Here is a 12,615-nt window from a genome sequence, read left to right on the forward strand (position 1 = left end):
CCGAAGTGAAGGTGGTATCAGAGCAGGTTCACAGGTGGTGAAGTCGTTGCTTATGACAGGTGAAGCTGATTCAGGGTTGAAGAAGCTTGATGAACAGGGAAGAGTTATGGAGAAATCGTGGATGAACAGTCTGGGTTTCGTAGACTTGATGGTTCATGGCAAGACCATTCAAGCTCTAGTGGACATGGGGGCCACTCATAACTTCATGACGACACGGTTGGAAAAAGAGGTTGCACTGATGATTTTCCCATCGAATGTGGAAGTCACGGCAGTGAACTCTAGAGCTAGTGGCGGGTTTGGTACACGAAGTACCTGTGCAGATAAAAGACTGGAAGGGTCAGTTGGACTTCACAGTGATGGAGATGAACGACTTTGATATGATACTCGGACAGGATTTCTTGAAGGGAAACAAGGCTATTGTTGTCCCCTTCTGTGATGAGGTGGTGCTGGTTGGACAGTCACAAACTTGGACTTTGCCCACTCATAGGCAAAGGAGGGAAGTCAAGGTGCAGCATGTTTCGGCACTGAGTTTGGAGAAGGCTATGAAGGAGTCAGATATGGAGACATATGCGGTGATGTTCAAGGATGTCGAAGGTGATGGAGTGGGGACGCCTGTTCCAGCTGAGATATCTGATGTGCTTACCAAATATGCAGATTTGATGCCTAATGAGCTTCGGAAGAAACTTCCACCAAGGCATGCAGTGGGCCATAGCATTGAGCTTGAGCCAGGAAAGCAACCCCCGGCTAAAGCACCTTATCGATTGTCAGGGCCTGAGTTGGAGGAACTGAAACGACAGTTAAAAGAGTTAACTGATGCAGGTTTCATCAGACCTTCAAGGTCCCCTTATGGAGCTCCGGTATTGTTCCAGAGGAAGAAGGATTCGAATGAGCTACGGATGTGCTGTGATTACCGTGCATTGAACAAGCAGACGGTAAGGAACAGGTATCCTTTGCCATTGGCTGCTGATTGCTTAAACAAGCTTGCGAAAGCCCGAGTGTTTTCCAAGCTGGACTTGAGGCATGGGTATTATCACGTGCGGGTAGCTGAAGGAGACGAAAAGAAGACCGCGATAGTAACAAGGTATGGTAGCTTTGAGTTCCTTGTTATGCCATTCGGGTTGTGCAATGCTCCTGCTACATTTTGCACTTTGATGAACGATGTTCTACGACCATACTTGGATTCGTTCGTAGTAGTATACTTGGACGATATAGTGGTGTTCAGTGACAACATGGAGGATCATAAGAAGCACTTGGCGATGGTGTTTGAGGCACTGAGGACAAATCAATTATTCTTGAAGAAGTCTAAGTGTGTGTTCGCTCAGACCGAGATTCCGTTCCTTGGACATATTGTTGGTCAAGGGTACATACGGATGGAGCCGAGCAGGGTGAAGGCGATTGAGGACTGGGTTGAACCGAAGAATGTCCATGAGATGAGGGTGTTTTTGGGCATGACCAACTACCAACGGAAGTTTGTAGAGGGGTACTCCAAGGTGACATCAGCACTGACAGACTTATTGAAGAAAGACAAGAGGTGGAGGTGGACGAGCAATTGTCAAGAGGCATTTGATGACTTGAAGAAGAGGATGATTATAGCACTGGTACTGAAGTTGCCTGACTTCGAGAGACCGTTTGAAGTGCATGCTGATGCTTCGGATTTTGCCATAGGAGGAGTTCTTATGCAGGATGGACATCTGGTGACGTATGAGAGTCGGAAGTTGTAGGATAGAGAACAGAGGTATCCGGTTCATGAGAAGGAGATGACTGCCATCATCCATTGTCTTCATGTGTGGAGGCATTACTTGATTGGGAAGCCATTTGTTGTCAAGATTGACAACGTTGCAGCAAGTTATTTTGCATCACAACCGAAGCTTTCTGCGAAGCAAGCTCGTTGGCAGGACTTCTTGGCAGTATTCGACATAACTATTGAATATAGACCGGGAAGACACAATGCGGTGGCAGATGCCCTTAGCAGGAAGGGACAACTTGCAGCATTGGAGGGAGAAGACCGGGCAGCTAGGAGTAGGAGTCGAGTTCAGATGTCAGAAGAGATGCAGAATAAGATCAAGGGAAGTGTTGAAACCGATACTTTGGCGCAGAATATAGTGAAGCAGATAAAGGAGGGGAAGACACGAAAGTTCTTTCTACGAGACGGGTTCTTGTTCTTTGGAAACCGACTCTATGTTCCAAAGTCATCTGGGCTCAGGAGGCACCTTTTGAAGGAGTGCCACGACTCGACATGGGCTGGCCACCCAGGGATGCGTCGTTCTTTGGCATTGTTGGAGAGAGTATTCTTTTGGGAGAAGATGCGGGAAGATGTAGAGGAGTATGTACATACGTGCATCATTTGTCAGCAGGACAAATCAGATACTCAAAGACAAGGAGGACTGTTGCAGCCTTTACCGATTCCTGAGAGGCCATGGATGAGTGTCTCGATGGACTTCATCACTCAGTTACCACAGGTTCATGGGTATAATGGGATTATGGTCGTGGTTGATCGTTTTTCCAAGTATGTTGTCTTTGTTCCTACAAAGATACCTTGTGGAGCCGAGCGTATTGCGGAGTTGTTCTTTAAGAACATAGTGAAGTATTGGGGGATGCCATTGAGCATTGTGTCGGATAGAGATTCGCGTTTTACAGGCAGATTTTGGACCACATTGTTCAAGCTAGTCGGGACAGAGTTGTTGATGAGTTCGATCTACCATCCGCATACAGATGGGCAGACCGAGAGGATCAACGCATTGTTGGAGGACTACTTGCGACATTATGTGACGGCTGATCAAAAGAATTGGCCCGAACTTTTGGATATTGCTCAGTTTAGCTACAATATTCAAAAGAGTTCTGCGACGGGGTATAGTCCATTTGAGTTGGTGAATGGACAGATGCTGGTTGCACCGCATACCATAGTGATGGGAGGCTTCTTGAGAAGTCCTCATGCGAAGAAGTTCATGAAGGCTTGGGAGGAGACCTTGGAGTTAGCACGGTTACGCTTGCACGATGCTGCAAGGAGGATGAAAAAGTATGCTGATCGTGGAAGACGGGAGGCACACTTCAGTGTGGGAGATATGATGTTTCTCAGGATTACTGGGGAGCAGTTCAGCCAGCCAAGGGGACGACGAGCAAACTGACATGGAAGTATGAGGGACCATTTCGAGTGAAGAAGAGAGTGGGGGAAGTTGCTTACGAGCTGGAGCTTCCACGCCATATGCACATGAAGCACCCAGTTTTTCATGTGAGTCAGTTGAAGAGATGTAGACTTGATTCAGACCATCTGGAGAGAGTTGAACCGACGAGAGGACCAGCCGGGATTGTGGACAAACTAGGACTAGAGTTGGAGAAGATTTTGAGTCTCAGAACTACAGGAGTTGGTTGCCACATGCGACGGGAATTTCTTTGCAGATGGAAGGATGCACCAGAGGAAGACAACTGGGAAACAGAGGATTCACTTTGGAGATGGAAGAACAAGATCGAGAAGTACGACAGGAAGTTGAGGAGAAGAGCAGGATTGTCGAGGGCGACAATGATTTCCAGTGGGGGAGGATGTAACGCCTTGGAGGATCGTGCGAAGGCGCGCGCCCCTCTCGCTTGAAAATCGACTAAGTATTGGTGCGAGCACTCCATAAAACGACGAAGGCATAAGTGATAATGCGCGCGCGGTTATGGAGGGCGGTCTCCCACTTATAAGGCGGACATGCAACTCGCCTTATGTATTCAAGCCGACCAAGGAGCGAACCATATGTTGGGTGAGCCGACGATGGATGGAGCGATTGGTGGGCGAGTTCGATGAAGTTTGGAGGTCGGCCGAATGGGGAGGCGACATACCATACACGCATATAAGTAAAGGATGGACGCATGTTCATTTGGATCATCAAGCTCATCGCATTCTCTTCGCACAAAGGAGTTGTGCGCACAAGAGATGAGCGCAGTCTACCGCAGCTCGCACTAAGGCAATGAGCCCGCCGAGCCGGGCGTAGGGTTGTTCGTGCACGGTGGTAGGATTTGCGAAGGTTGAGTGGTGCGCACGGGCGCCCACGCCGGTATATACATTTGTATTGGGTTGAGGCTTGGGCACGGGTCGTGCACGGGTGCGCCCGCCCGCCCAACGCCAAGTTTGTGTGTATGTTATTATATTCGGTGGATTATTAAGGCAGACCGCCGTGCGCTCTTGCACGGGCGGGCGCCCACTTATATTATTAACGCCGGTGGAGCGCGGCTCCCGGCCATTGTAATTCCTCTTATATAATAAAAGATCTCTTCTTTTATATTATTGTCGAGTTATTATCATTCTTATATTGTTGATGGTTTCCACACATTAATAATATGTAATTCATGTTTATTATGAATTGTTGAAGGCGTAGTTCGCAAAGTTAATTAACGATGGAACAAGTTATTAACTTAGGCGGTGCCGCACCCGGCCAATTTAACGAAAAAAGAATTGGGGGCGTGACAGGCGTGGTCCCTATGGAAGTTGGCTGGTCATGGATCTCCTTCAACCAACCGAGGAAGACATCTATCTGCTCTCCCTTCTGCATTTGGTATGACCTTAGCTGATTCTCTAGGAGCATCTTCCTCTGCACAGAAGTATGCTGGTACAATGTCTTCAAAGTGTCCCACATCTCCTTTGCCGTTTCCTTCTTGGCAATATGTGGTACCACATGATCTTTGACCCCATCAAGGATGATGCACTTTTCCTTAGCCATTGCCTCCTTGTACTTTTCATTAGCTACTGGGTCAACTAGGATAGCCATCACTCTTAATGTGAAGCCCTTGATACGATGTTTATCTAGAATGGACAAGATCCTGGCCTTCCAAACCACAAAGTTGGACGCTCCGTCGAACCTGTCTTGATCTTTCAGCCCATTCACAAACATCTCGTTGCTTTTTTCTGTCGACTCCTCTGAGTCTCTCTACTTCTCGTCTGTAAGTTCTCGGTTCGACTCCTCCGAGTCTCTCTACTTCCCGTCTGGCAGTTCTCTTTTGGACTCCCTCTGAGTCTCGATTTCCCTCCTGGAAATCCTTTTGCCAACTGTCAAGTTGCTCCTCTCCGATCGTCTGTGCAATTGCAACACTAATCCGGATTCCTTGGCTAGAAATCTGCCTCGGCAACAACTCCCTCTACCTTGGTCTTGCCCTCTTAGGTATTGTTCTAACCACAATACCCCACCAGCTTCGCTCCACAAACTACCCACAGCCTCCTATGCCCCATCCACTGAAGGATTGAGCCTCTTGGATCTGCACAATCCTGACACCGGCAAAACAACTCCCTTAGCCAACTGCGTCAGCCCACCTGGCCTCTGCGTGGCTCTGCGTGAGCCTGTTTCTGCCCTCCTCAACGTCTGTGCTGCCTCTCTCTGGCCCAAACTGATGACGCAGTCCCTTTGCGTCACTCCTTCCTTTATCGCTTTCTGCAGGGATCAACTCTGTCACTCGGGACAACTGAATCTGCTGCAAATGCTCTATTAAGCTGATGCCTTCAGTTTTCCTGTGATCTTCAACCACACTCTGATACCATGTTGAATTTTCTAAGTCTATCTGTTAGAAAATTAATCTGTATTCTGCTGATTTATTTCTTCTACTTGTTTAAATTCGAACAGGTTATTTAATACATTTAAATATCGAAATAAACACAATATAGTTAGATCATCAACTGAAAGAAAACAAGCACACAAGTGACACCGTTATTTTTGGACAAATGTTGCCCAATGCAGGAAAACCGATGCAACTATTTAGAGGGTTATATTTGTAGGTTTTAACCCTGTACAGAAATTACCTGCATACGAATTCTAAAACACATAAAATAAACAATGCGAGAGCATAACACATAAAACACATATACAAAGAGATTTTCCCCTGGATCCCAAAACCAGAACTACCATCTTGATTTTTCATTATGTTCTTTTCAATGTTATATTACATATTTATACATGCCGAAGCATCCAATACCATGGACTGAAAACCATCGCGTCCAAAAAACATGTGCGAAAATCATGCACAAAACCATAGGTGGGTCCGCCCAACCTAACATAGGGTCCAAAACCAAAATTTTCCGAGGCGCTGCCCCGGATCCCTTAAAGTGGGGTTACGAGTACGCCTCAAACCCCCTATGACGCTCCCCCCCACAGTCAACGCAACGAAGGGGGGGCTCCACCGCCCCTCTAACCCCCCGGTTAACTACGTGGGCTAGTCGTGGAAAGAGTATAACACAACCCAACATTCTCCCACTTGCTGTTTTCTTTGCACAAGGGGCCACAAGAGAGCTTAGTCATTTTTCCAGCCCTAAAACGCCCATTGTCTCTCTACACCAAGAGAACTTCTCAGAGCTCACAAATTTTGTCAATGCATCTGCAGTATTCTTCAAAGTGTCCACCTTTACCAGCAACACCTTTTTGTCTTCTATCATATCCCTCACAAAGTGATATTGAATATCAATGTGCTTCGTCTTTGTCCATAAAGTGGGGTTACGGGTACGCCTCAAACCCCCTGTGACCCTCCCTGCTACACAATCGGCGCAACAAAGGGGGGGCTCTGCCACCCCTCTAACCCCCTGGTTAACTACATGGCCTAGTCGTGGAAAGAATATAACACAACCCAACAATATTATTATGCAGTCTATCTGAGTACAACTAGGTGCCTAACCGGCTCACCCGACAGAGAAAAATACATGGGAGCAATACGTCTAGATCCGGAAACAGGTATTTAGAAAACTTGTCCCACGAAATCCTCTCCGACATAATTGAAGCTCCTCGTTGGCCCTTCTAGCCTCTGCATTAGCCTTCCACTGTCCTGCGTCAACCCTAGGACCCTCTACGTCAGCCCTCTAAGGTCCAGCAACCTCTGCGTGGATGACACAGTCCCTCTGGTCTCTGCGCTGTTTTTGTTGGGCTTTGTGTAGACTGGACTGGCTGCTGCTCTCGCTCTCTCGGGTTTTCCCCCATGTGGGGTTTCCTAGGGTAAACTCTTGTGTTCTTGCGTGGCTGTCTCTTTATGATCCTCTAGCTTTCTTTTTCTATTGTTGAAGTTCTATGTGTATTTGTTTTATGATGAACAATAAATGTAAGAAAAGATCAATCTAAGAAAGAATCATAAGAAACAATTATCAGTTTAGAGAATTATTGAAAAATCAACATATACATCAGGGGTTGATCCACTGCGTATGATAATCCAAGGAATTGTAGATACATGAAAGTCATATTCGATTGGAGCTATTAAAAATGCCCTTGAAACTGAGTTTCTTTTTTATAAGAGTCCATTCCTTTTTTTAGCTCCTATAGTGGTTGCAATTTTCAACATATCTGCAACAACTATTCATTTTGCACTTCAAATATCAATCAAAGGGATAAAATGTCCACAAGCTTCACATTTAATTACCTTACAAGAAAAGACGAAGCAGGGGAAATATATCTTGATTCTTGATAGATTAAATGAGTTTCATTTGAAGAAATTGAAGAAAAACTACTCGCGAAAAATGAAAATTAAATTTGCAATTTCACCACAAGATCTTTAATACATTTACTGACAAATTAAATGCACATGCACATAAAATGATACAAATATTTTTGGTCAAAGACGAGGGAAATCCCACGAGGGGAAAACCCATAAAAGATGATGCTATTTCTTCTTCAAGAAGTGATTTACAGCAGACTTTATGGGGAAAAACCTCATCATTTAATTCTCTTGCAGACCTGACTGTACTGTTGCTTTAAGTGCTGCTGATGTCACCTGTATGGATGCTGATGTCACCTGCACAACTTTTTCAATTTTTGTGCCTCATCTCCAGCAGAAAATCCACCTCTCCTCAAAAAAATTTGGCCCTCCAAGAAGTCAAAACCCTCCTCTATCTCACCTTATAAATGACTCTCCCATGAATGAGTGATTTGATCTCTTCTATTTCTCCTCATAAATGACTCTCTTATGAATGAGTGATCTGACCTCTAATCCTCAATTTGCTTTTATAGGCTCTCATAAGGAATCAATGGCTCAGATCAATTCTTAATTGATGGTTGAGATCATGGTCCATGTCATGGTCACATGGATCCCAAAAATTCACTTTATGAGAAAACAAACTTGTACTTTTTAAGAAACACACTTCTGTTTTCTTAAAGGCACACTTGTCATCTTATAAAAAAACTTCGAATTTATTTCTCATAAAATCACTTTGTGAGTCCTCTTTGCCCCTTTCACTCTAATGCAAGGCCAGTACTAAAGTGGGCATACACACTTTCCAAGGTATCAAATCTCAACAAAAATCTGTTAACAAAAAATGATTCGAGACTTCATCAGTCTTTCCCATAAAATGCTAACATTCCTTTTGGTGGGAGGTCAGTTATATTGGTTGGTGATTTGGGACAACTTCCACCGATTATGGATGAACCTGTATATGCATCTGAAGGTCTTACAAATAATTATGGAACTAGTTTATGAATCACAACAATTGTGACCCTTGATACCATTTTTGAGCAAGATGGACAAAGCAATGGGTAAAAGTGTTTTCGTCATTTGTTGATGAATGGTTAGGGGTACAATGCCAACTATAGAAAACTGGAAGTTACTTATGACTTGTTCAAATACTTCCTTGGATGCTTCCACAAAAGAGTCCTTTGATTAGGCAATACATTTGTTTGCGACAAATGATGATGTACAAAATTATAATAAATGTTCTTTAAGAAACCTAAACTGTCCCATTGCGGCTAGTGTTGCTACAAGAGGTAAACGCAACTATTCTAAGGAAACAGATGAAGTAAACTTGGAACTCTAGTTATTTGTTACAGTTGGAGCTAGGGTGATGCTTCTTGCTGCTAGACCATGCACCTATGGGCAACATTCCACTTTAGTACGTCACTAACTCTATAAATTAACATGAATGAGCTTGAAGGACCTTGGTCTGACAAAATAAGCATTGCATTAATTTGTTTAATGGGTTTCTTTTGTTAAATTTCTGTTCGAATCATGCACATGATCAAAGTAGCAATGATAGTTCTTTTTTAGTATGCTTTTAAGTTTGTTATACCTTTTGATCTTTGTGTTTCTGAAATGCAAATTTAATCATGAGTTTTCTTAAACTTATGCCAGATCTCCAGTTGCAGATCCGAAGGCAAAAGGGATGATTTGTGGCCTGACACTTGATACCAATGACAAATCATTGGCTATTTTGTATCTTTCCACAGTACAAAGCATTGCGTATGGCACACGTCACATCATTGAACATTGCAATTCTCATGGTCATAAGGCAAGTCTTAAACATTACTGGGTTTCTAACTTTATATTTTTGTCTTTCAATATGAATTCAGAGAGCAGAATCAGAAATATCGGGACAAAATTCCTGGATCTTGTGGTGTTCTCTCTCTTTTCCCTCAGAAAATGAATTGTAATTTTATTATATATAATAAAATTTCATTCTATAGATGTGAAACCACGTTTCAAAAAGTCCCTCTACAAAGAGAGCATCTGACCATAGGTCATAAAAATCTATATGCTGTTTGTTTTGATTGTTAGCTATAAATATTTATAATGTAAACTTTATGCATCTATATGAGTCTATTTTGGTAGAATGCATCTCCTATGATTGTATGATGGACTACTATTAGAAGCAATTCAACCTCTTTAGATGTCTCCCTCAATGATGGTAAATTTAATTCTAGTGAACATCTAGCTACTTGAGTTCTTGGTCAATTGTGAGCAGTAATGTGCAGACAGCTTCTTTGGCTTGGATGACTACTTGGATGACTACTTACCTATCAACTTGTCTCCACTATTCGACTTTGTTGGTTTCTTTGACTTATAGACATTAGTTGACTTGTGTGTTAATTTGGGTTTGTTCTTTGACTCTGAAAGGGATTTGTCAGACACAATGCTTTTAGATTCTTTAATCCTTCTTGGCTTCAATTGCGATAGCTTTGTTATGTGTATCCCCCAACATATTTTGTTGAATAATTCCAACTCATTTTGGATTGGCATTTGAAAGCCACCAATTTGTTTCAACCATAGATGAAAAAATTGCCTAAAAATTTGGGACATTGTAAAAAATAGTCAGTCTAAATTCCTGGAAAACATACTATGGTTTTGTAAAAATTGTGACTGTTACCGATCTAACAAGCAAGGCTGTTAAGTTCATTGCAATCTACTAAGATTGACACACATAGGACAAGAGCTCATTGTCACCTCGCACGAGTTCCCACTCTTTAAGCCCAACATCCTCTTTAGTGGCTATGGGAGGATTTCCTTAAGATGAATTCATCCAACCGAAGATAAACCAATGCCTTATATGGGGTCTTCGGTGAAGAGAGGAGTTAATTGTTTGCTGTTATACTGATTTGGAAATGTAAAATATGTAAAAAAATCGATGCAGAACAACAATATAAACCACTTGAAATAGAAGATATATAACATGCAAATTGTCAAATAGTCCAAATGAGTGAGAATTTAATATACTTATTGTTGACAACCCCGTGTCAACTACCCAATAGAAGTACACTTTTTCGCAAAGGGATTCCATCATGTTCGAACATTCAGATCATCCTAGACTCATCATCATCAACTGTCAGTTTGTCAGAGTTGTAAACCCATGATGCATAATTTTAATGTAAATGATGTTAGTAAGACCATATCAGTGTTTTTAAAACCGGAACCGGTGACCGAACCGGTCCACCTAGCTAACCGGTCTACCGACCGGAACCGGTCTAACCGGGACTGGTTTGGTCTAAACGAACCGGTTTTTAAAAAATACATTAAATAATTAATTTTTAATGAAACAAAACTATTTTTAAGATGTAAAACCATGATTCCAAGCCAATAGAGACAAAATATGCAAATTTTGCTCATTTATATACCATGCAAAGGTGAATATATCAAAATGGCACCGAGTGCAATACATATCATTGACAAAATAGCAAAATACATAAGAAATGAGGCTCTAAATGGCCTATAAAGTCCAAAAACAATGCTGCAAGCTATGAGGCCATTGGCCTACTACAAGTCTACAGTGTACACATGATCAATCATCAAGTCCATCACCACTACTAGACAGTAGACACAGGATCATCATCAGGAGCTACATAGACATCATCTGGTTCAGAGTCTGAGGATGCCTCAGCACAAGTCAGAGTAAGGTCTGAGTTACCTATGTGTTTGAGACTGAGTCGTGAAAGAAGTTCAAAGCCAGATCTCTGTAATATTGTTGTGTAATCTGAACTCTCCTAAAAGGGCCTAATCTAGGCCTTGTTGCAGATATTTTCTAGCAGAACTTGATCAAGATATTTAAAACATATTGATGACACCTTGTTGATGGACTGACGCCAGCAACCTGTGGAATAAAAGGTTCAATCACAAAGCGAAGATGCATGACAAGAATTTATTATACAGGAAAGAAGTAATGAATTAGTCATGAGAATGCAGACCTACAAAAAGATCATTGAAACAAAGCCAGAAATCAAAGTCCAAAACATATTAAAGAAGGCCCGTCGTGAAGTTTACAAACAGATTTTGAATTGCACTGTCAAGTACCTCATTTCTCTTTGAGATTTATTTTGTGCTTTTTTGAAATACAAATCATTTCATAGTTTGAAGGACTCTAAGATCTCCATGCAAAAGACATTACAATGATGGGTAGCTCAGCATCTCATAACTCACAGCCATAAATGAGTCTAACAAAATTATAAGTCTGCAAATGAAAGGTATGCATCATGGCTTGATTTACCCACAGTGACCTTAATCAATATTAAAGATTTTGCTTTGGCATCATTCTTAAAAAATTTCAAGGCTTGGAATAAAAGACATGTATCAAGAGGTTGATTTCACAAGAATATGATCAGTCAGATCATAGAACTGTCAATCTTGTTGAAGATTGGCAGCTTCGGTCAGAATTTCGTTAGCAAATTAATGGAGAAACTTAATATTTATGACTTTGGCCAAGTCAGCCTCGTAGAAGACAAGTTGGCCCCACATTTCTGACCAGCATTGACTATCTTCCTTGGATCTGTTTTGACTTGTCCATAAACCGGCCGGTTTAGGACAGAACCGGCCGGTTAGCAATAAACCGGCCGGTTCTGCCCTAAACCGGCCGGTTTTTACCGGTTAGGGCAATTTTCCGGGCAAAGGGTGCTGTAAACCGGGTTTTTTCACCGGTTCTGACCGGTGAGCCTCCCAACCGGCCGGTTAGGCCGGTAACCGGTTGGACCAGAACGGTTTTTAAAACTATGGACCATATATGTATGTAACAACCCAGGTAAGCTTATTATTTTGGAGACGAATTTCATCCTAGGTGGTTTTTCGTCTCATCGATTCATTTGTGTTTCTAAATATAGATGGTCGGCACAGTTCTTCCCTCCATTGATTCGGATTTAAACAGGTACGCAACAAATTTAACCATAAATACAGAAATACATAAGAAATAATACTTTATTTCATTAATGTAAAACACTGAAATATGCTTACAAACAGAAATGGAAATAAACTAGCTCGGGTGATGGTAGCTTATCTTTGAGGAGAGATGTGGCGGCTACATGCCTCTGAACTATCTTACAATGAGGCTCGAAGGGCTATTTATTGTTGAGAAACAATGGGAAACCCTAAACATCCAAAACCCTAACCCTAGGAGATGAAACACCAAACAATGGGCCCCGT

At 42.4% G+C, this 12,615-nt stretch overlaps 1 protein-coding gene across 1 annotated transcript in view; it reads left to right on the forward strand.

The window, feature by feature from the left end:
- LOC149240843 (FGGY family of carbohydrate kinase) overlaps positions 1–12,615 on the forward strand; it is a 434,066-nt gene that overhangs the window by 267,086 nt on the left and 154,365 nt on the right. The window contains exon 12 of the mRNA XM_089373849.1: positions 9,067–9,223. Within this exon, the coding sequence (XP_089229975.1) occupies positions 9,067–9,223 (157 nt within the window). The remainder of the gene's footprint in view (positions 1–9,066; positions 9,224–12,615) is intronic.

Source organism: Pinus tabuliformis, chromosome 8 (genome assembly GCF_031772625.1).
Source record: "Pinus tabuliformis cultivar Carrire ecotype Pingquan chromosome 8, CPIR1, whole genome shotgun sequence".
Classification (NCBI taxonomy): Eukaryota; Viridiplantae; Streptophyta; class Pinopsida; order Pinales; family Pinaceae; genus Pinus; species Pinus tabuliformis.